The sequence below is a fragment of the Podarcis vaucheri genome (genome assembly GCF_965113315.1).
Source record: "Podarcis vaucheri genome assembly, chromosome: 2".
Taxonomy (NCBI): domain Eukaryota; kingdom Metazoa; phylum Chordata; class Lepidosauria; order Squamata; family Lacertidae; genus Podarcis; species Podarcis vaucheri.
In genome coordinates, this window is record NC_138760.1 from 44197187 (window position 1) to 44222966 (window position 25780).

The 25780-nt window shown below is 39.0% G+C and overlaps 1 protein-coding gene across 1 annotated transcript in view; it reads left to right on the forward strand.

The window, feature by feature from the left end:
- COX10 (cytochrome c oxidase assembly factor heme A:farnesyltransferase COX10) overlaps positions 1-25780 on the forward strand; it is a 90990-nt gene that overhangs the window by 43668 nt on the left and 21542 nt on the right. Inside the window, exon 4 of the mRNA XM_082213879.1 lies at positions 11829-11899. Coding sequence (XP_082070005.1) covers positions 11829-11899 — 71 coding nt within the window. The remainder of the gene's footprint in view (positions 1-11828; positions 11900-25780) is intronic.

Here is a 25780-nt window from a genome sequence, read left to right on the forward strand (position 1 = left end):
CCTGAGGAAGAGAATGTGAAAACGTTTAGATCTTGCTTCATGGTAGAAATGGGGAAAACCCCACTGAAAAATGCACATCATACTTTTTCAAAAGCCATCTGAATGGCTTTTGAAATGGCGGAAGGTAGTTAAAATAATATCATCCATTAAACTATGGATTGCAGATGATAGTTTCCTCAAGTTCCCATATGTTAAAAATGTGATTTGAGACCCTCCTAATGATATCAGCTATTAAATATTTTAAAGGGAAAGGGCCTACAGTCTGCTTTTATTATTATTTTTAAAAGGTAGGGATTGTTGTAAATCAAATTTATTTTTCCTGCTATGTTCTGCCTTGGAACTGTTGGACCATATTTCCGCTCTGTGCTTGCTTTGAGGTGCACTAAATATTAATAAATGCCAGTGTCACTTTACACCTTGGTTTATGTTTCAGGCTTTTTATTGGTTGAATTATAGTAATCTCTAAGGGAGTATGTAGCTTTTCATTGCCTGGTTTTCCAACAGTTAACATGTTGCTTAACAGATAAAATGGCTGCATTAATGTTCAGTAATTTAAATAGAAAAATTATATGGAAAAAAACCCTATTGTACAACATACGTTAATAGAAAGAAATCATTTTCAGTCAACCCTTCATTTCAGCCAGAGCAAGTTCATTGTCAAATTTCAGCATGTAAAAAGTATACAAGCTTTTCTACATATGTAAATTGCCTGCTGTTATTTTGGCATGCTCAGGCATGTGCAACTATAATATTCTTTAATTATCAGCTTAGCCTATGTCAGTCTATTCCATCTGAAATCTGAAATTGTTCTGTTAATAATACAGTTAACAGAAAATATAAAAGTAGCAGAAAGTATCAACTCAGTGTGGATGCAATGAGAATACATTTGCATATTAATACAGTCGAGTAGTTTGTACTGATTGGTATTGAGGTTTCTAACTTCATGAGGAAATGAGCTGTGGTGATTTAATGCTCTCCATATTTTAATGACACCAAACTGATAGGAAGCTGGATGAACAATTATGGACAAGATCCTGAAGTAGAATATGTTGAAAAAGTAACTTTAGAGTGCAGTCCTGTTCATGTCTTCTCAGTAATAAGCCCCATTATTGTGTTCTTTGGGACTTACCCTCAGGCAAATGTTTATAGGATTGCAGCTTAAATCCACTTACCTTTTGAAAATAAAGTACTAATCTGACACTGGGGACATGTTTGACAAATTAAACTAAAAAAATATGAAAATTTATTCGGCATTATTGTGTTATGGTGCAGGGACTTAACTATATAGAGATGGTATCTGATAGTACTTTTGTTGGATATCTCTGACTTTCAATACGTGCTTTCTGCAGTTTTCCTCCCACAAAAGTTTTTGGAAGTTTGAACAAAAACACACACACTTTGCTGGACTAAATATTCAGTCAAAAGGGCAATTAAAAATAAGAAGACGGTATCATAGGGAAGTAATTTGCTTTTTAAAAAAACCAGCAGAGCCACTCTCTGATAAAGAGCTCAGCAGTCTCTTTTCCACTGCAGCTCACCCCTCAGAGTTCATTGGGAAAGATCCAATCTGGCTTCCGCGCTGGTCATGGGACCGAGATGCCTCTGGTCACCCTAACAGATGATCTCTGCAGGTAGCTGGATCAAGGCGGGTCGGGGCTGCTGACTCTTCTAGACCTGTCAACAGCCTTCGACATGGTCGATCACGAACTCCTGGACCACCGCCTTGCCGATGTGGGGATCCAGGGCACAGTCCGTCAATGGCTGCGCTCGTTTCTCTCTGGTCAGGGACAGAGGGTGGCGCTTGGGGGGGAACTGTCATCAGGCCACTCCTTGGTGTGTGGAGTGCCTCAGAGTGTGATACTCTCCCCGATGCTTTTCAACATCTTTATGCGCCCCCTCGCCCAGCTTTTCCAGAGTTTTGGGTTGGGCTGCCATCAGTATGCTGATGACACCCGACTCTATCTGTTGATGGATGGCCATCCTGACTCGGCCCCAGACACACTGATCAGATGCTTGGAAGCTGTGGCTGGATGGTTATGTGGGAGCCGGTTGAAGTTAAATCCTTCGAAGACAGAGGTCCTTTGGCTGGGTTGGGACGATATGGGATTGGGGGTGCAACTCCCATCTCTTGTGGGGTCGCAATTAGTGCCAGCACTGTCCGTTAAGAGTTTGGGTGTAATCTTCAACACCTCCCTTTCCATGGAGGTGCAGATTGCATCTATAACAAAGGTGGCATTTTTTCATCTTCGCCAAGCTAAGCAGTTGGCTCCTTACCTCTCTTGCCCTGACCTAGCCACTGTGATCCACACGACGGTCACCTCCAGACTGGATTATTGTAACTCGCTGTACATGGAGCTGCCCTTGAGACTGACCCAGAAACTCCAGCGGGTGCAGAATGCCACGGCGAGACTCCTTACGGGGTCCTCGCTGTGAGATCACATTCACCCAGTGCTATACCAGCTGCACTGGCTCCCGGTGGAGTACAGGATCAGGTTTAAGGTGCTGGTTTTAACCTTTAAAGCCCGTTATTGCCTAGGACCCTCGTACCTACGGGACCACCTCTCCTGGTATGTCCCACAGAGGAACTTATAGTCTTCAAACAAAAACATCTTGAAGGTCCCAGGCCACAGAGAGGTTAGGCTGGCCTCAACCAGAGCCAGGGCTTTTTCGGCTGTGGCTCCGATCTGGTGGAACGCTCTGTCACAAGAGACTAGGGCCCTGCGGGACTTGACATCTTTCCTCTGGGCCTGCAAGGCAGAGCTGTTCCACCAGGCCTTTGGCCAGGGCACAGCCTGACTCCCTCCTTTTGGCGATCTTCACAGAACTCTAGCCCAATGGTTGCCATTAATTTGATTTGAATTAATTTTATAATGAAATTATTTTAGAATGTTGTATTATTTTATTGTTGTTAGCCGCCCTGAGCCCGGCTTCGGCTGGGGAGGGCAGGATATAAATAATAATAAAAAGAAAAAAGAAGAGGGGATGAATTCTCTCTTGCCAACCTATATGACTAGGTTTCATCCACTAGTGTGAACAGGAGATACCAAGATGTAAATGCCCCAAACCCACTTTCTCCCTGATAGTTTAGAAAGTCAGCTGATGTGTAGAGAGTCATTCCTCTTACAACTTATAGCAGGAGGTCAATAAGCAATTTGCTTGGAATCACCCGACACACCTTCCCACCCTCTGTTTTTACCCTTAATTAAATAAGTTTTCGCAAACAAGGCAAAGTATTTTGCCCCCATTCTTCTAAAATTATTTTTGTCTAAGTGTGTTTCACAATAGCATTAGGAGAGGCATGCATCCCCACTTTACACGTTTCCCTTGTGGAGATTTAGAACTAATTAGAATTTTCTGTTGATCCTCTTTAAAGCGAAGATAGGACTTGTATCATGAACTACCATATTTTTCCGTTTATAAGACACCCCCTAATTTTTGACTTTTTTAGGGGGGGAGCCTAGTTTTATACACAGAAAAATATGGTACTTTAAAGTTTGTATGTAGAGACTGCCATTTTCTGTGAGCCGCTTTTACCCAGCGGTTCAACTGCAGCAAAAAATGCCATGGTGCTGAAAGGCACTCACAGAAGTAATTAGCATGACTGACTGTTGCTTCATGGTATCATGCTTCATGATATCATGGGCTGTCCCCAGAGTTCGCTAGATGACATCGCGGGAGACCGCTGCCTCAGGAGAGCGAAGAAAATTCTTAGGGACAATTCACACCCTGGCCAGCACCTCTTTAATCTCTTACATCCAGGCAGGAGATACAGAAGTATACTCAGCCACACCAACAGGTTAAAGAACAGTTTTTATCCGTGGGCTGTTGGAAAAAAATAGTGGTGCAATTGACTTCCGACAAGAACACAGAGTGCCAACAAGACTGAGTGTATGGGGGAAGGGCTCGTTTAATTTCACTGCACACAGGTGGTGTAGTAACAAAGGATTATTATTATTATTATTTTATTATTATTTCAGGAAGAAGAATGAAGGCGGGACCCCCAGTATTGAAGGGGCAGCACATTTTATAATCTCTTGTGTTGATTAGATTAAGCTGCATTTCATATGTCTGTCTATCATCTATCTATATCTATCTATCTATCTATCTATCATCTGCCTTAAAATTATGCAGAGTAGGGAACTGTCTAGCTCATCAGAGTGATGGTGCAGACTTCCAATAGTTGTCCATGACACTCTTGTAACCACCCAATATTTCACTACAAATACTTACTGGAGGAAATCATGGCTTGTATCCAGTTAGACCTATTGAAATTAATGGAACTGTGTATGTAAATGAATTTAAATAGGTATGCTTTGATTATAACTAACACTGAATAGAATCCCATGTCTTCCCAGGAACTCAGATTTACCATTTGAGTTTAAAGTCGCAGAAAAACAGAAACAGCATCTGAACTCGGTACAAGAGTAACCCCTGTGTTCTCCCTGTCCTTCCTCCCTCCAGAATGCTCCTTATTTGGTAAAATGTTGTGGATCTTTGTCTGGTTAATAGAAGAAAACTGTTTGCCCCAGCACACATTAATTTAATCTGTAAGTTATCCTAATTGAGACATTAATCCTTTCACCACAGTTTATATTAATGCCACAAATAGATCTAAACATGGCATAACTGTGATCTGTAGCCTTCTATCTTATTGAGCATCTGTGAGGTCATTAATTAAGTCACACATTGGGGAGGTGAGAATATAGCAAAGCTTGACATTTTGTGACAAGGGGAGAATGGAGTATTAGCAAAAATGTTTTGCCACACTCCTTTGCTTTTGCTGGAGAAGCAATCATTTAATCACTGTTACAGAGTGCCAATAGGTACATTTCTTTATCTTCACATGACCTCCTATTGGACTCTGCATGGTTTAGAAAACGTATAGATCTTTTATTCATGTTCAGTACAGTGGTACCTCGGGTTAAGAACTTAATTCGTTCTGGCATTCTTAACCTGAAACTGTTCTTAACCTGAGGTACCACTTTAGCTAATGGGGCCTTCCACTGCCACAGTGCGATTTCTGTTCTCATCCTGAAGCAAAGTTCTTAACCCGAGGTACTATTTCTGGGTTAGCAGAGTCTGTAACCTGAAGCTTCTGTAATCCAAGGTATCACTGTATACTTCTTTTATTCATGTTCAGTATACTTCTGTGTCACTAAAAAGGCACGCTTTACCTCTAATTAATATTTATACCTTGCAGGCTTTATAATGGGGTACTGGATATGTGTCGCAGGAGCTGTACAGATTTCCTTATGTGCTGGTGGAATGAAAAGTAGTTTTAACTGTCACATACTTTCTGGGCAGTCCCTGTTTTGTTTCTGTCATGACCATTAGTTTAAAGGCCCTGTTGAATTCCAGCCATATCACTTTGACATTTCAGAGTTGTTGAAATAATCGTCAGCATGTCTGTCTTCCCTATGGCTTGATATAGATCTGATAGTTGCAAGATGCTACTGCATGGTGACAGCAGAGATGGTTAAAACAGATGAGGTCTCAGTTGATGGAATTTGCCTTTTGGGGGCAGTTCCAGTGAAGTGGTGTGACCCAAACATTTAAGAGAGAAATAAGCCCCCCAACTGCCGTAGAACACTTGAGTTTTAAAGTGAAAAATACAGTATATGTGTACAGATGCGTTGACTTGTAAAGTCAGCCACTCTGTTGAAAGCAATTAGATAATTTGGGAAAGGAAATGGCTTCTAACTTTTCTGTTCCTTTTATTTGCATGGCGTTTTGCTTTATTTAATTTCCTGCTGCCCCGTGTAATCAAAATATACCTTATAATGAACAAAACATAGAGGTGGAGACCCAAGCAGGGCTTGATCTGCCTGCCAGAAAATAAATGCATTTGCCTCTTTTGTGGAAGGGATTGATCTGCATCTATGTAGAGTTGTTGCAGTTTTTATTATTTATTATTGAACAGTATGTTGTAGAATTTAATTTATGTCCCTTACTGTAGGCACAAGGCCCTGCTTGTCCTTTATTGTGACATTTTAGCCTGATAAAGCAAGATGCAACAACCACAAAGTCATAGTATGCAATGAGTTAGGTGTTACTGATCTTACTGTTGGCAAAATAGCAGGTTGTGATTCCTTGAATTTTATAAAAGCTGAGGCCACAGTGAATATCAATATGCTTTTGGGACAGAAAATGTGTTAATTAAAGTCTGTGACTTTTTCAGTACTCCTATATGAGAGCATTTCCTTTTGAATTGACAATATCAACACTTTTTTGTATCTATTATCATCTTCAGAATGTGACTACGTGGCTTTGTAGCTCAAGTGAACAAGCATCTGCTATGCACAAAATTAGCAATGTGACACTGTTTTACAGAATAACATAGTGTGGTCTTGTTTTTAATTTGACACTAATTTGAAGTGGGGAATTATGAAGGGATCTGTAAGTAGCAATCCAGATTCATGGGGCAATATGTTTTAGCTGCTTATAAGATTCCAAAAGAACAGCTTCTAATCCCATTTGTTCTGCTTCATGTTCACATCTTCAAGACAGACAGGTGCTATGTGCCCTTTCTGAAATCAAAAGATCTCCTCCCTTTACCGTACTCCCCAAAGGCTCCCAAGCCTTTCTTCTGTTAAAATTGTGTGGGATGTTTCTAGATTTACTCTGGCTCTGCTCTCTGATAGATAGAAAGAATTAACTATTAATGGTATACAGGGTCAATAGAGCTCCACCAGATTATCCTATTGTTTTTGGAACACAAGAAAATGTTGCAATGTGGAGTGTTCATGTTTTTGTTGACCATGCCATTTGCTTACTAAGTTTTGGGAGAAAGTATTGAATTGTATAAACATGACTGTGCAGATGAACATAAAATTTTCAGAGGGAAATATTATTTCAAATTACATATCTACTAGAACCTTGTGGTAAAAGGCAGGTGAGAAATAAATACTTAGATAAACCCTGGGTCTTCCTCAGTTCTCCCTCTTGTGGTTGGGTGGTGCCATTTTGACACTTCAGGTCTGAGCATAGAATGCAGAGAGAATTATTTCACTCTCTGAAAGAGAGAGGACAGAAACCTATTGAGAGTTAGTCAGTTTAAACCAAGGATTAAGGTTTTACAATTGTAGTTTTAAACTATAATTTATTATTTTGGAGATGCTCTTTTTAAACACTAAAACAAATATCCCTGTGCCTCAGTGAATAAAGATTTGGTTTTTTAGAAAAATAATTGACATCGGCATTTGTTAATTTTTAGAGTAGGTTTTAATAGTAGTCCTTTCTGAATCAATATTTGTTTCAGAATTATAACAGAAAATATTCTGGTCCACAAATTTAATAATAAAAAGTGACTGGTACTTTGCCAAACTCGGATTACAAAGCAGAATTTCCAAAATGCACTGTTTCTGTTTCAGGAAGCATAAAATATCCTTAATGTTTTCTTAGTAAAGTAGGAATCAGGGCTCATGGGTACAGTTGCAAACTGGATAAATTGTCATGGGCACCACACTTATACTATAACCAAGCACACACCTTAGCCTTCGCTATTGGCCACAATAAAAGGCTTCCTTCAAGTTTAATTTCAATGGGGGCAACAAGTAAGTGGTTCCTGTGGATGTCAGGGAAGGCTTCTCTTGGTACATATGCACCAAAAGGCACCATGTTGCTGATCCTTCCAGTAAAGCTTTTCTGTGTCCTATGTTCTTACAAACCATTTTCTCACCCAATCTGGGGTTCCAGCCTGAGTGAGTTTACATCAAGGATAGTTTTTAAAGTCTGTGAATGTTCTGGTTGCTCAATTCCTTTTTTTCAAAACTGGGAGAAAGATAATTGCAAGTGAGACGTTAAATATATTTTTTCATATCATACCCTTGCAATAGTGAATTGAGAAGCTATGCATCGACGTGAACTGAATTTGTCTTTTAATATAGAAGAGTTATTTTCTAACTTTAGTTCTTTAGATATTTGGAAAAGCGTGGTAGCCAATTGTACACAATAGTAAAAGCAAACAATGTACCGTTTGAACAGCTTTGGTGACCTTGGGCTGTTCTGAGTAAAGTTATCAGCTTCCCTGTGAATTCACATTATCACTAGTTTATGCTGGAGTGTTCTAGGAACAGACTTTGAGGACAGTCACACCAGCTGTATCTTTGCTCTCTATGCAGTTTCACTTATATGGAAAGCACTGTCTTAGAGGGTTAATGTGAAATATTGCTTGGGACAGTTGCACAGTTTGCTCATTCATTGTTTATGTGCAAGGAAGCCAGCATGTAGTAAATGCTATGAATGAACATACTTGATCATTGATTGCAACAATCTATATGCAATTTTCACACTTCTTTCCCTACATAGAAGTACTTTACGTAGCTCTCTCTTCCGTCTTTTGTTGCCCACACAGTCTTAATTAAGTGCCTGGCTGCCAATTGCTTAGCAGAAGTGATTAACTCTGAAATCAAAACTTTTTTTTACAGAGGTAACATTCAGTTATCTGGTGGGTTTTCCTGGCTTATTTTGATTCCGCAACCACCTAATACAGAAACTGGACATCTTTTTACTTCATTAGCTTATGTTAGACAATCACATCCCTACAGCCGTAACAGGCGCTGTAACCTTCCAACAGTTTGACTTCACCCCAAAGGCACGCTCCTCCATTGTCTCCTGAGAAAGACAGATGCCAACCTCAACCGCTACCTTACACCTGGATGGTGGTAGGAAAATATTGTCCCTTTATAATAAAAAAAAATACATAGAAAACAGTTTTTTCAGGATTTTGTAAAGACATTGTTGATGTCATTTCTTGCATTAAAAACATTTAATTGTCACAAAACACTTATCAGCTGCATGCACACTTTCCATTTACATGGTTAACTATTTACCAAAAGGCAGTTCTCTGTATCAATTAGAGCAGTCATCTTCAGCCTTTTAACCTCAACCTGTAACATGCAACCCATGTATTGTTTATAATAACTCTTCCTTTTTCTCACCTTCCGTCTCTCTTTCTTCCCCTCTCTCTTTCTTCCTTTCTCTCTCTCTCTCTCTGTGTTTAATATATTCATGTATGTCTTCCTTTAGAGACTTTTCGAAGTGACTCTCAATCAAAGGAAAACAGCAAAAAAAAAAAAAAATTGTGGTAGTAATGCTAGTGTGGTCCACTATAACTTGATCTGTGTCAGAGTCATTACTCTTCAGTTGATAATCACTAGAGGGGTTTTTTGTCTGTTACCTAAAGCTGATTGATACTCAAACATCAATTTTGTATTTGCATGGTGAAAGTTGACATTTTCAAACTGTCTTAATGCTTTGGTAAACATAACAAGTGAAGGCCATTGCAAAGAGAACTGATGAGAAACATATGATTGTACATAACACTAAACAGGAATATGACAGTTGATCTCACACTTTGAGGACCACAGAATGTAATTACTTTGTCAATTTGATGAAAGCTATGTAAGGGGAATGATCTGCAACAAAAATCAACCACAGAGTCCTATTTTATGTGGTTTTTCTCAGTATCATGTTTTAAATATTTATCTCTACTGATTTAAAATGTTGTGTATGGTCTCAAAATCACTGCCAAGTTATGTCACTTGGTGGTGTTCTGTTGCTGTAGATTTAACCCTGCGCCTGTCCTCCTGGTGTTTAGATTGCCAAAAATGTAGGAAAGACAATATTCTCTTTCAGCCAAATGAAGTGATGCATTCAGACTTCCTGAGGAAACGGCCTCTTGTGAGCAGCTAAAATATTTATTTATCCAGGTTTCTTCTTACTGAATTTGTTGTTTGCTAAAACAAGCAAAACTCTGCAGGCTGTAATGAGATAAACTAAAACTGAGTGTTACCCCCTGCCTGGATCTACAGATGAATGGTATTTGAGACACATTTTTACAGGGAAATGAGATTCCCCCTCCTCTGAACATCTGGGGGGAAATGTGGAAAGTATGACAACTGGTGTCTTGCTGACATATTTGCATCAAAAGTGCTTGTGTTGACTATTTTAGATACACAAACTATATGCGCGCACACACACACGCACACACACACACACACACACACACACACACACACAATATTGTGAAAAGGCCTGGATGCTGATATGCATTTAATACAAATTTCCTAAATCTTTATATACTTCAAAGCTATAGGACAGCTGGTTCTTCTACCACCCTTCCTTTGTAACTTGCTCACATTTAATTATTCTTTTCTCCTCCCAATCTTTCTCTTTTCTGCTATCACCTTCAGATGAATACTGTCTGTCACAATATGGGTGGGGAAACATGCAGTGGCTTCTGTTTTGCCCTAACCAACATAGGCAACTTCTAATTTTATGTATGTTCACCTTTTTATTCTTCCTGGGAGTTGCTTGCAAGCTATAGTTGCAAGCGATAGTTAATAAATATAAAAGATGCTTATCTCTCGCAGACTGCTATCTCAACAGCTTGACAGTGGGGTAAAAAATGCACAGAAAGACAACCTGGTTACTTAAGATGTAACCATGGAACATGTTTACTTCTTATTTTGCAAAATCTGTGACACAAAAGGCATTTCATAAAAACAAACAGGATTCCAGCAAAGAGCAAGCTGAACCCCTGAGCAAAATATGCTGGACGTGCTGAAGCTATGCATGTCTGGGTCCGGCCAGAGCATGGATGGGTGACCATGTGGGAACCACGTGTACTCTGCCTTAAGTTCTGTGATGAAAGCAAGATGGTTTATAAATATAACTAGGAATGTGTTGAGACATTTTGAAATTCCCTCCACCCCCACTACATGTCTAGGCCCTACTTTCCCCCCACCTTGCCCACTGCCCCATGCCTGGCTGTCACAGGTTAGTGCTGTTGATGCTGCAATTCCTGCACCCACTTGCCCTGCTGTCCCAGTTGACTCATTTAAAAAGACTGTGCATTGTTGTGCATAGGGAAAGAAGACACTTGGTGGCAGTGACTAGCTGATGTCGCTGTACTGTTTGCTGCTGTCAGCAGCTGTTGACAGCTGCGTACTGCGAAAGTAGACTCTGCCTTCTGCTGTTTGCAGGCAGCGGAGAATGTGATTCTACATCTTGCTTTAGATCCTTTCTATTACTGGAACTGGTCACAAAGTCATACTAGAAGCTCATATAAATACTTAATTTCATCGAAAGAGGTTGCCGTTCACTGAAGTTTGGCAGTTACTGAATATGTTACTGATTACCTCTGTGTGATTTACATGTTTGAATAAAACGCCAGTCTCTGTAGTGCTGTGTCTTGCTTTATAGGGGTGGTATTGGAGGGACTCACTGTACCACAAAACATATCCGACAGACAGTGTTTAAAGTTCCATTGAACTGCCATGTTAAATAATTCCACATGGCTTCTTTTTTAACTGCTATCCGTGCACTCTGTTGCATGCATTTGCAGTTGTCGGAATTGATTGATTGTAGGGTGGGTCATAAGTTTCCAAAGTTGGGTGATCTTGAAAACATTTATAACATTAATCTTTAAAAGTAGGAGCATGTGATTAGCAAGGATTGTTTGTTCAGTGATTTTTTTTTTTTTAAGAAAAGGTGGGGGACAGAAGGAAGAAGACGGTTGTTTTCATAATATACATGCATCATCAAAGTCTTGCCAAACTTGTCAAAGATAGAACTTGAAGGACCTGTTTAAATTATGTTTGTCCTACGGGTAGGGTTTTCCTCCCCTTTTTAAGGAAAAGCCAAAAGTTTTAATGTAGACTTGCTTTCAAAATCAATGTAAAATTTGCTGTTTCAGTTGTGCTTGGGAATTTTCTGAAATGAAGACCAAAGCACCTGCAAAAACAGCCTGTTCTTTAGCTCGGATGTTCTCTTGCATCCCTTAAAGTCATCTTTCTTCTTTCCCTTTCTCTCTCTTTTTTTGGCAGTTCTTTGAGGTTCCTTTTGACTCTAATATGAACAGGACAAAAAACAGACCCCTGGTGCGAGGACAAATCAGGTAAGGCTGCACACACCTGCTCTCCAAAATGAGTAATAAATCTCATTGTTCTTTTTATATATTTCCCAGCTTACTGCCCTTCCTTATGTTTAGATAAGCAAATATGTCAACTTCAGAACAAAAGACTGTGAAAGCGTTGCCGTTTTGTGCTTTGAAGATTCTGAAAGCTTACAATGCCACATGGAAAACATATTGGCTTGCCCTCTCATCATATTCAGCAAGGGCTTTTATAGATGTAGAAATTAAGAATCGCAAGATTCCAGGTGTTCCTGTGAAATATCATAGACAATTGTGAAGCATGTACCGTACTTTTAGAAGTGAGTGGCTCTGCCAAGAAAATCATTATGGATCTCCCACAATAATTCTTTAAAAAGAACAACAAACATTTCTAAAGTCTTTAAAAGGTCTAAGTTAGCCTTCTATTTGATTTTCCTTTGAGCAAAAGGGACAGGATGGAACTTGTGAGTTTGATACATGACAGGTCACTTGCCCACCATTACTTCCCACCTTGCCCACCTTCTACCACCACATTTCTCGCCAAGAATTCCAAAGCCTGCATTGCGGTCAGAATAACGTGCATGGACTTCAATATGTGTGTTCTTTTCTAGCTTGTTTAATCCGTTTCAGACAAAGAGGCCATGTTCCCTTGATGTAGAATTTGGATGTATTTATTTATTTATTTATTTAAAATGACTGTTAATTTAAATCCATGATTAACAGCTTTCCATCTAAATTGAAGGTCAGACATTAAAAATGATAAATTATTATGTTCATTTTTAAAATTACATTACAAAATAACATGCACACAAAAAAGAAAACTAAGTAGAAAGACGTTCTGGAGAAATAAATTTGTTCTAGTCTATCAGTTCCAGCACTTCCTGTTATGCAGCTTAGTTTAGTTCCCGTATCTGACAAAGGAACCTCACTGCTCTGCAATATTTAGTTTAAGCTCATTATTTCTATCAGCTTATACATTAAGACAACATTCAAGTTGTATATAAATAATACATTATTATTTAAGTTAACTACAGGATATACTACAAGTGCAGATAATATTGTTGGGATGCAGTTTAGTAGCATTTTTAGCTACTTTTACTGTATTTCTTTGAAAGTCCTCTCCTGCCCTCACCGTGCTTACTAGGCAGTTTTAAGAATTGCTAGTTCTGCTGGTTCTGCAACAGGATGGTAGCACAATAAGCATAGTTTTATTTTTAAAAATTATACTTGTAAACCACTTAGAAAACGTATAGAAATTATTAAATAATAACCGCTATGTTAACTGTTGTGCAGTACAGCAGCAATAACTAAGGACAAATACCTAATCTGTTTATGAGGAAAATGCAAGAATATTGAGAAGACTTCAAATGTTATAAAAACGTCACATTCAAAGGCTTATTGGAAAATGGGAATTGGCCTTATTAAAACATGGGTGAATCTCTTTCATGGCAGGCATGTTTTAAACTCAGATCAAATTCTGTATATAATTTTGTAAGACAAGTTATGTCGTTTTTAACAGCATCGCTTAATTTGTCACTGTGAACTCCCTACAGAAAATCTGTAGTTCCCAGCATGGACACAGTAAAAAAAAACCCTACAGGTGGTTCCCCCCCCCATCTATGTCTGATAGATGAAATATATATAATATAAAAATTGCAATTCCCATATTGTGAATTGCAGATTCTCCTAAGAGAGTTCACACTGACAAAGAAGGTCCATTCGCAAAAGGTTTTGCACCAAATACTGTTAATACAGAGTTGCGGGGGGGGGGGGAGGGATCAGCCACAGCATGTTTTTAAAGGAAGCTACCACAGAATCACAACCAAACAGATTAGAACCGTTGTGGAAAAACAGGACATCCTTGGGAAGATCCATTATCCCAGAGTGTCTAAGGGCATGTCAGTCATTTTAACAACTTGGCTTGTCTCACAAACAGGAGCCAAAGCAGCCTAATATGACAACAGCTAGAAGTGCTTGGGAAAATGCCCCTTCTGGCACCTTCTGGAACAGGGTTTTGCCCTACATTCTCTCCATATCCTAATACCACCACTTATCACACTTAGTGATGGAGCTCCTTTGTATATTTTTTGTTTGTTTGTTTCACTGTAACGTCTAACCTTTGTTTTTCCTGAAAATAATTAGATGGTTGGGTTTGCTATTTTTGATTAGACCTAGGAAAAAACACACTGAACATTATATATATGAAATGCCCATTCTTTCATTCTGTATAAATCGTTATCAGTTTGTATTTCTTAGTTTTTCCCCTTTATGACAAATCATAAAGCAGGAATCAAACTTCTTATGATGTTTTACAAGAAGAATTCTGAAACATGTGTCACCTTTTGTGCATGCTTTCTGCTCCATGTATACATACAAATAAAAGGCAGTATCCCATGGGGCTCCTGTTTGAGCAGAAACTTAAAGCAACCTTGATTTCTGTTTGTATATCTGTTCAGTTTTTTGTATAGGATTGGGTTCCAACTTAACGAAGGTTGGGGAGCACTACACCTTATTTGCAAACTTAAAGTTAAAGCCCGTATTCATAAACTATTCAACAAACAATTTTCAGATAGCATTTCCATGATTTGTGCCAAGGATTATTTATAACAAAATTATGTTTTCCCTTAGGCATCTGTGAACAGTTGGTCCTATTTATTTCTGTGTTTTATCCATCATCTTTGGAGGATTGAAAAAAAGTGATGGATGAAATTACATGAAAATTGAAACAAAATAGTAAAGCAAGCCCTGGGGGTAAACTCACTCTCATTGTAAATAGAGTACTTTGGTAAACTTGTTCTGATTTGTTCTGTAAGATGGTGCTAATTACAGATTTCTAAGTTCAGTTAATTTTATTTTAAAAACATCATGGGGAATATTCTAATGAGAACATCTGTTGAGCACACAGTGAGCCAAAAACTAGGCTGAGCCAAAATTCAATTGAATGGAGGTGTCTTGAATTTGCTTAGGTCAGTGTGTGTGTAAACTTTAAACTCCTCCTCCTTTCTCACCCCCAAGTAAAATTAAAGCTTTTCTCCCACATCTGTGCTGTCTTCAGAGCAGCACCGTACTTTACGTGAAAAACCTGTTCGATATATACGACAGTGTTTCCCACAAAAAATACTAGAGGGCATAAAGGGTACAGCAGTCCCATGTTCGGCCAGAGTGATATGAACACAAGCATTTAAGTGCACACCTGTTTGTCCACAGTTCACCTATTTGCTGTGAGAAACATTGGTATGCACATAGGATTGGGTTTTCCATATAAAAAAAAAAATCATCAGCGTTTTTGTATCCTAAACGCTATTTGACTATGTTTATCACCAGCAAAGAGAAGGAACAAACGACCATTTAGATTAAATAATCAGAGACACAAGTTTCCAAAGGCATACATTTAAGTCATGGCAATTCATTTGGTCAGAACCATATTCACCAAACTTGAAACTTTATTATACTCTCTTCTCTGCCCTTTGTGGTCATTATGGGGACTCCAAGGCAATCACTCATCGATCTATCTATCCAACTGTCAACAGCTAATTTAATGTTCTTTAAAGTGTCACTTAACCTTGAATGATGTTGGCCTAAGTCCTTATAGACTTCAAGCTAGACGTCAACTGGCATTATTTCTTCAGCTGGCCAAAACAACGCACTTTGAGAGCTGCAATCTTCTGCTACGTATTTTCCCAGGGTTCAGACTTTTCTAGTTAAACTGAATGTTAATCAAAACAGCAGAAAAATGGGCAGATTGTATTTAAAAGGCTGGTGTCTTGCACCATTCCAAAAATATTTGGGGCATGTAAAAAGAGTTCTGGAGCATCTTCAAAAGTGTTCTTGTTTTGATGATACATTTGACTCTTATCAAATTTAATTTTTGGTCTATTCTATTCTCATCATCTTAATTTTACCCATTGGTGCAATAAATCTTGAAGTCACCTACTCACAGAGGAAATGCTCTTTTACACAAATTTTACACAGGCTACTTAACAGCAAAAACCATTGCCAGCAAAGCTGGTAACTAAAAATCATGGATGTACAGAAGATCTGCAGCTGACTTCTTATATATCTTTTGATTCTATCTTCAAATCAGCAAACAATGGGCCCTTTGCCGTGGGCTCACTTCCTCCAGATGTTCATCTTTATTCATCCCCTTTAGAGATTTCTGGATACCTTTTTATTAAGAAAAAAACAACCCTCCAGTTTTAGGGAACTCCCTTTTAGGTATTTTTCCTTCCTTTCACTTTGCTTTGGTTGTATTTCTATAGGATTTTATTGATACATGTAAAGGGTCTTGTGCTCATATGTACTTTATCTGAGCAAAGCCAATCCAAATAAGCTACATCAACCCAAAGATTGAAATAGCCCAGTCTACATTTCTCTGTTGTGAAAGTTTTCAATGTCTTCAAGCTAGATATTCCTTCCTCCTCACAAAACTTCAGTTCTCTTTCAGTGTGAATGATTCTGAAATCAGCTATAGCCTGTTTATATAGCCAAATGTCCAGGGAGCACTCTGCCATTTGGGTGTTTTTACTTACACTCCAAATCTAGCCCTGCTGTGTATGGGTTGCAACTAACAAAGTCATTGTGTGAGCAGAATGACTTCAGCTTACATGCCATAACTTCCCCTTTTTCTCCATCTTTCCACCACCCCTCAAACATGCCTGTTGCTCTCTCCCAGATCGGCCCAGGGGTTTACACCAGCCTTCCTGGAGGCAACTGAGCAGCCAGAGCATTAACAAAAGCAGGAAGGTGTGAACACACAACACTGCTTCTAGCTGCCAGTTTTTAAATGATGGTTTAATTTAAAGTGTTTGTTTTGACCTTACGAAGCCCTATGCAGCCCATGACCCTACTACCTAAAGGGCCACCTCTTCCCATATGAAAGACAGACACAGGCCTTCTCTATAGTAACTCCCTTCTCTAGAAAACTCTCCGTGATAAAAGAAAGGCATGCCTGGCACCAACTTCACTCTAATTATGCAGTAGATAAAAATGTTTTTATTCATTCCAGTCGTTCCGGACAGCTTTATGATACTGATGCTGCAGTTCTTCAATCCAGGCTTTACTGTGTGTTTTTATAAATGTTCCTGCACTGAGATTGCTCATTGTTTTAACATGTTTTATTATATGAGAGAGAGAGAGAGAGAATATCACTTTTTAGTATTATGTGATTTTTTTAAAAAATCACTACTAAGGCCCTGCCCCACACAAGGAAACGAGGACTGAGAGGGTGGACAGCAAAGCAAGGTCAAGTGAAAATTAAGAGATTTAAAAAACTATTAAGCAGTTTATAAATGCTTTTAAATAAAGGAAGTTCTTAAAGTTACAGTTCTTAAAACATAGTTTTACAAGGTCTGCCTCTGCAGATTCTGACTGTATAGAATAGCAGCAACTTCATGGTGGTGGTGGCAGTTCTACCTGTCTTGCTCTCCCTAGAGATACCCCCTTCTCCCCCACCCTCCCCATCAGATTCAGGAGCAGAGCAGATGACAGTGCCCAGGCCAGGAGGACAGGGCAGCTCCTGCCCCACAGTCAGAAAGCTAACTTGATGGTGGAAAAGAAATCAGAGTAAACACAGCATTCTCCTTTGCACCTATCCATCATTTCAACATGCCTATATGTCTCCTTTCACCTGTCACACACTTTAAAATTCCTGTTGGAGGAAAACCAACAACTTGATTCCTTTGTTGTTATATTATAACTTATTTGGCATAACAAAAGTTAAAACTTTCTCAAATCAGACCTTTTTGATAGATGCACACCCTACATTCTAACAGTAACATAAGCCCTTATTTGTAGTTAAATTATGATGTATTACATTTTTGTGCATTTTGTTATATTATAATCTGAGCCTTTTCACACTTAATAAGGGACCAGTGCTCTAAACCATATTAGGTTGAAGATTATCATCTTAAATTGACTCTCATACTATCCAAAAACCAGGGAAGCTTAGTTGTTACTCTTCATTTCATTTCATGATCAGCACTGGTTATAGGAAGCTCCTTCAGGATAGAAGAACAATTCAACAAGAAAATAACAATTAATGGTAAAATCTGATCTTTTTTTGCCCGCCAGTGGAACTGACATCATTGGCAGAATGAACTCCCCCAAATTTAGTCTTATTTATATATATATTAAAACTTGTATATTGCTATAGCATGAAAAATATCAAAGTGGTTTACAGCAAATTATCAATAGAAAAGACTTATGACCTGAAAATAGAGACAATGCACATACTTTTGTAACCCAAGAAAATCTTTAATAAAAATTGTTTTTTAAGTGGTTTACAGCTATAAAAACGACAGTGCAATAATACAATAAAGCCATCAAAAAGTTAAAAACATATCTCAATTAATCATTGTGGAAGGGTGTACTCTTAATTGCCTGCATAGACCTGGAGGAATAGAAAAGTCTGTTGGTGGAGTACTCCACAGGACTGGGCCAATGACACTGAAGGGATGCCCTTGAGCTGAGTTCTTAAATGCATGTGAATTCGCAAAAGACTGTAGTAGAGCGGTAGAGCAGTAGAGTTCTTCTTTGCATGCAAAAGGTTCCAAGTTCAATCCCCAGCATCTAAAGGTAGAGCTTGCAGATACAATTGTCTGAAATCTTAGAGAGCCACCACTGGTCACTGTGGACATTACTGAGCAACAAGGACCAGTGTTCTGATTCAATATGATGCAGCTTCTTACGTTTCAAACATTACTGGTTTGTTAAAAATTTGTTACTGGATAACTGGCTCAGAACTGAAGTTGCAAATGCTTTTGTTTAACGTGATGTGGGGAGGAAGAGATGTTCCTGTTTGAAAACAACATAGTTCTAAAGCGACACCACAGCAGTGTTCTTTTCAAATAATGTTTATCCTGGAGGTATGCAACTTTTAATATAACTGTATGAAAACAAGTGTGTTCTTTCCTGCTGAGTTCCTTTTCTTCCATGCATTTCCTCTGAAGAGTGGGAAGCTGGCATTGCCTGTGTGTTGTAAACAAGAAATTTTAATAAGGCTGTTTTATATTTTGACATGTCCAATTACTCGTGAAAATGTTGCCCTTGCATTTTAAGCAGCAGGACGCTTATTCACTCCCCTGCTTCAGATAGCTGCATTTACAGGCAATGAAGGAAAAATCCTTAAGGCTAGAACACAGTTTAAAGAGAATAAAACCCACATCAAAGGATGAACTAATGGATTGCTGTAATGCTTACTATCTTGCTTTCCCAAAGGGAATAGGAATGGCAGTAGCTATGTATCCACACATAGTGTTGATTACATCCTTTATGGTCAATGAGAGTTCCTGTTTTATGTTCATAAACAGAACCTGATAACTGTTTTTAAGATACATATGTGTGGCTGGGTGTGGATTTGTGTTTGTTTGTGTATTTCTTTGATTCTCCATGCAAGATACAAAATTATTGCACTTTAAATGGAGACGGCAGTAGTTGCCAGCTACTCAGCTCCCTGTTTCAGTTGGTTGTGCTGTGTGAAAAAACTCTGCAGCAGCGCAGTAGAGACATTCCTTTATAAGCAGTTCTGTTTGTTAAATAGAAATCCCGCGGAAACATTTGACCCCTCACGCCTTGCTGCTTTTCAATTCAGCTGTGAGGCCTTTGCCATGGAATTATTTATCAGGGCCTTTAATTGCATGTGGGACAGTTGATAAATTTGAGTGCATTATGCATCACATCACGTTAGGAAACATCCCAGATGCTCATGTATAAGCCAGGAGTCATGGTGCATTTGAGTAAATAGCCCTCCATCTGCTTCTGAGGACCACTGCTGAGTAGCGATATGCACTCCTAATGGAGTTGTCTTAGCCTCCTGTGTCAGCTGCGCAGTAGGAGGTAGGGCCCTGTTCGTTTGAAGGAGTACAGCAATTGTATACCATAATCCTTCTGATTATGACCTCCAATATGAACAGACCTTTGGGGATGTACCATTTATGCCAATTCCATTTTTTTCTTTTAAAAAAAGAAATAATGGCAGATAACTTCCTTTTCTTCTGAACTAGCCATGGGGAAGTATAGTCTGTTGTGGCACAAAACCAAAATAATTAGCTAGTATGGTAGACATGCAAATACCCAGTGGCCTTGATATCCAAGCCCCTTGCAAATCTAATCTGGATGAACATACATCTGTGGTGAAAGTGTATGGGAGTAGAAAGGCACAGAGTACTGGCAGAACATTTCATTTATACTTGTTAGCGTAGATTACTATATAGTTCCGTAGGATTTTCAGCAAAACACACTGCCCACTTTTATTGCTGAAACACAGTCACTAAACAATTCAGCTTTCCAGAAAGTCAAGTCCTAATAATTACAGAGGCAAACCTTCCCCCCAGATGGTTGAGCTGTTTCTTAAATGCAGTATGTGATAATTTGTCACCAGGAGGTCCTCCTAGGGATAGTGAAACACTTCAGTTGAACTGTCTGTGTTTTCAGCACCGGGGAGAATTCTGAGTGACAAGAAAGACTGTTGCCTGCAATATCCCCAGGATATATCCTATAAGTGGGTTTTGGGAGCCTCCAAGAAGAACTGAAGACTAGAGCCAAGGAAATAGGGATAAGCAACTAAGATAAGCTGTCTCATTTGAACATTGTCTTTATTTCTGCCCTTGTTCATAGCTGCCCATATAAATCTGCCTATATGCATTGTTCAGATGAGAATGTAGGTGTGTTGCGACTGCAGAGGTGTATATCCAAAAGCAGAGTGTAACTAATAGTGGGAAAAACACATCAAGAATGATGTTTCTTATGGGCTACCAGATTATTTTTATAAAGAATATATCCACCCTGCCTTGTGAAGCAATACATCTTGTCTCTGGGATAAGCCTGCCATTTTCTCAGTGTTTAGCCCTTATGGAGTCTGTCAAATTTATTCAGATTTGTGTTTGTACATTTTGTTTTAAGACAATCCAACTCCCTAGCACTCAGTTCTGTTTTTAATAGTGGGGCCTTATCTTACTTAACCACAGCAGCCCCGTTATTCAACATGTGCCAAGTAGTTTCAGAAATGACACCACTCAGCAAGTCCATTACCGAACTGCCAGGGATAGTAAATGGCTTGCACCTTGAGTTCTGTTTACAGTAAGTCACGTAAAAAGTGCATTTCTTCTATAAATGGTTGAGTTTATAAGGCCTTTAAACAAGGGACAGCTTACACATTATCAACTTGGCAAGTCAGATACCAGAGCTTACACTTTAATTAGGCATTGCTAGAATAGCCGTTGCTGCACAGTTTGCATTCCAGAGGCTAAGATACACAAAGAGCCCTCTCACACATTTTATAGGAATCTTCTTGATAAAGTCACAGTGAATATTGTGCTATAAATCCTGCTGAAAGGGGACCCTGGGCCTTTTCCTGTCCGTGCAGTGGAATTTGGGTTTTAACTTATTTGCTAGTTTGCCTTCATTATGAATTTCTAATGGCCTGCTCAGTTCAAGGTTTTCTGCATAAGAATTTAAGAGGGTCTGCAGCTATTACTGTGAACCTGAAGATGGTGATAGGCCAGCCTTTGGCTTCAAAAGTTAGTGTGCTATATGCAGGCACTATTAGAACCTAAATGGGGAAAGGGTAGCAGAGGAAGCAAAACTATTGGGAAGCAGAAAGAAGCATTCAAACCCAAAACAATAATGTATTGGTATTTTTATATATTTAAAACAGATGATGGGCAGCTTTGAATATTATAATGTTACAGTAACAAGTGGGGCCTGCTATACAGTGGTACCTCAGGTTACATATGCTTCAGGTTACAGACGCCGCTAACCCAGAAATAGTGCTTCAGGTTAAGAACTTTGCTTCAGGCTGAGAACAGAAATCATGCTCTGGCGGCGCTGCGGCAGCGGGAGGCCCCATTAGCTAAAGTGGTGCTTCAGGTTAAGAACAGTGTCGGGTTAAGAACGGACCTCCCGAACGAATTAAGTACTTGACCCAAGGTACCACTGTACACTGTTTCTTGGTGAAGTGCTTCTGTTCCTTGTTTCAGCCAAGCAGCTATGATTTTTCTATTCACCCTTTTTCTCTCTCCAGCAGTCAAGTCAGCATTTTTTACTTCCAAAGTACACTCAGTTACCATCGGCCTGTTTTAGAGATCTTCTTCCTCACCCCACTTTCGGGGAGTTTTTTTTTTTTCATTTAAAAAATAAACCCCACAATGCAAGTCTTGGGCTTTCCTGCAAGTCTTGGGCTTTCCATTGTAATTTCCCTCATGTGTATGGATGGTACCATTTTGGCCACATAAGGATGGGCAGTCAGAGAATGCATTTACAATTAGTATATGTAGGATGTTAGGTTAGTAATAATGGACGAAGATAAGGCTGGCATATGCATGCTGCCAGAGAATATCCTTGGCAGCAGAAAGCAGCATGCAGCCTGGGGCCTGAGAGGGAAGAGAATTGGCCTTTGGCGGACTCCCCCACCCCACCCCAAAGAATCCTTTTGGCAGGGAGGGGAAACTTCCTTTTGACACAAAAGGTATGAAGTAAAATTGACCTTCTGAGAAACTTCAGTACCATTTGCACTCAGATCTTATTTCAATACAGTAATGCAATCAAACAAGGAGAAGGGGACGACCGAGGATGAGATGGTTGGACAGTGTTCTCGAAGCTACGAACATAAGTTTGACTAATCTGCGGGAGGCAGTGGAAGACAGGAGTGCCTGGCGTGCTCTGGTCCATGGGGTCACGAAGAGTCGGACACAACTAAACGACTAAACAACAACAATGCAATCAAATTCAGCTCTAAGTAAAATGGGTTGTGATGGTGTCTTTTAGCATTGGATCATACTTTCAGCCAACACTGAAATAAAGTAGAAGCAGCACTTTCCTTCTACCATACAGATGCAATAGCTCTGTATTTTGACTACATAAGGATTGCACACTTGGAGAATGGTTTGCTCTGAGCTGCACTCAGACCTAGTTCATATGATTCTTCCCTTGTTTTTTCAAGGAGGAGAATCACACAATTGGCAGTTTGCCCAGGGGGTTGGTTCGCTGCATAGCATCTCTACTGGAGAGGGAAGGTCCTCAGGCTACTCTTCCCACCACACTTTCACCTCACACATGTGTGAACTGGGGTTTCCTTATACAGTAGTATACGTTCTAGTGATAGCTTTTTTGGGGGGTGTAGGATTGAAAGCTAACTTTGGTGTACAGATACAGATGGGTAGCCGTGTTGGTCTGCCATAGTCCAAATAAAAAAATTCCTTCCTGTAGCACCTTAAAGACCAACTAAGTTAGTTCTTGGTATAAGCTTTCGTGTGCATGCACACTTCTTCAGATACCTTCCTTAAAGACAAACTAAGTTAGTTCTTGGTATAAGCTTTCGTGTGCATGCACACTTCTTCAGATACCTTCAGACATATCTGAAGAAGTGTGCATGCACACGAAAGCTTATACCAAGAACTAACTTAGTTGGTCTTTAAGGTGCTACAGGAAGGAATTTTTTTATTTGGACTTTGGTGTACAGATTAGAAGAAGTTCTTTCTGTTCCATCATTCCAATCCTTAAATTTCTTTGTAGTTCCCTGCCTTATGCTCACTCACTATCCTAATAAAAAAAAATTCATGAAAATGTATTGATCCAGCACTGAATTATGTAAGCTTGAAAAATAGACCGGTCTGTTTTCAGAAAACAAAGTGACTACTTTAAACCTAGCTGATTTGTTTATAGTGCTGCTCAAGTCACTAATTCTGAGCAGAGGAGATGGAACATCTGCAACTCACATTGGTTAGGATCTGGGAAAGCTAATTGCCTCCAATTTGGTTAAAATACAGTGTCAATTACATTTTCAAACAACAGCTTCTATACTCTCTGTTGACAGCAAAGCTGGGGGGCCATCCATTGAGCTATTTCCTTGCTTCAAAAAAAGTAAATTCACACAGCTATGTGATATTTTACCGAAGCCAATATTTATTCCTTTGCAAATAAGTAGACTTGCTGCAACTGAAGTAAAATAGCTTGGAGTAGAAATGCCATCTCGAGGGTCCAAGAGACAGTTTGTTTCTCCAAACCTTTTCATTCAGATTGGATCACTAAAAAAAATAAATCAAAGTTATTTAAATAATTGTGTGGGGTTTTTTTTTAAGATTCTAAGTTTTTGATTAATGTATTTCCTGAAAAACATGCATACTGATAGGTTGCTGAAACACAGGTTAACTATTTATACAATAACCAATATAATACATAATGATAATAATACTTTATGTCAGAAATCTGATTTAAGATTTGAGTGCTGAGTTTAGTATCCTTTGTTAAATTAGTAATTTTTCTCTAGCCAGATTATCATTAGTATACTAGACAATTTTTAAACATGCCTGCTAAACATGTCTATACATTAGACATTCCTTATCTCAGCACAGCAGATGAATGACTGGGAAGGAGAAAAGCTACCACAATTTCCTCTTTGGTAGTCTGCACATCTGCTATTTCATGCTAAATCATATTTGGGTTATTGTTATGTGCCATCCATGAATTGTCTGCAAGTTAATAGAAATGCACCATTGTGTTGGGATATTCGGCCTACTGTCCATTCTCCATCTCTCTCCAACAATCAAGATCAATCAAGACCACCTTCAAGTTATTACTGATGAGTCTGGATTGCCATGTAGACAAAAAGAGATATTAGCAGCTCAAGAGTGCTTCTTTTCTAAGCCTGTGCACATCAAAGACAACTCTGCCTTTTCAGACAATTGGTTGTTAAATCCTTTTATCAGGAGATAAAATATTATGATGACCGTCAAAATTCCTTACTTAAGTGCTTTTAAACATGGAGCCATTTATTATGTCCCTATGGAGTTTTAGGAGCTCCACTTTACCACTTGGTAGAACTAGCCCCCTTCTCAGCTAGAAGGATGTATGCAATTATCAATATCTTTGTTGTATGTTTGTACTATTTCGGGAGTTTACAACCCAGCTTAAAATTTTTAGCAAAAGCATTTTAGATGTAGTTATTTAGAGATAGTTGTATAGAGATAATTTAGAAGGATATTCTTCTGAATTTCCTCATTACCCCTGCCCACTCCCTGCCACCCAAGCAGTTTTCAAAATTATATATCCACACACTAACTTTCAGGTATTCCACAGGCTGCCTAGGACATTTTTTTCCCTGCAGTGTAAGGTCTGATTGAACTCTAACCCAAAATATATTCCAAAATATTTTTTTCATGTGGTTATAAATATTTGCAGCCAGCATGAAGTAGCTGATGGTAAAGTACAATGAAAGAAGGGGAACATTGTCCTAAAAGAGAAATCAAAGGGGGAAAGAGTTGCTTGAGATACTTTTTCTAGCTGTCCTCAATCTCTTATCCGTTTTATAAGTGTGTTTTACCTCTAATGCCTGAGGATCTTAATAATTCTACATTTAATACATTAGAAACTCAAAAGTCTGTACAGATTACAACAATGGCAGATTTGGGGTTCTTTATTTGCCTTACTATTGCCTGGTGGCTTGAAGCCAAATATTATAGCTGAAATGCTCAGCATTCTGCCAAGAACTTGCATAGAGGGCTTTCTGCTGCATCTTGCCCTTCTTGACCTGGCACCAACTACTATGTTGAGAAGATTAATACAACTCTAGATGTCCAAGAGCAGGCATACCCCTAATTTATTTATTTCTAACGTAGAGAGAGAGTTAAATAATTCATGGAAAAGAGTTGACAGGATTTCTCATTTTTGTGCCTCCCTCCAAGGGCAGCACCATCTCTCAGGCTTTAGGCATGAGTGGCCGAGAGGAACTCCTTCTCCCAGTGCCCTGGATTGATGGGAGGAAGCCTGAGTTCTCAATTAAAGCTGTAATTTAGTTTTGCATTTCAATTTTAAAACCAAACAGCCTCCAGTCTTTTTCATGAGTCATGAACCTTTTTGCATGAGCGAGTGAGGAAATAAGTGAATATGCAT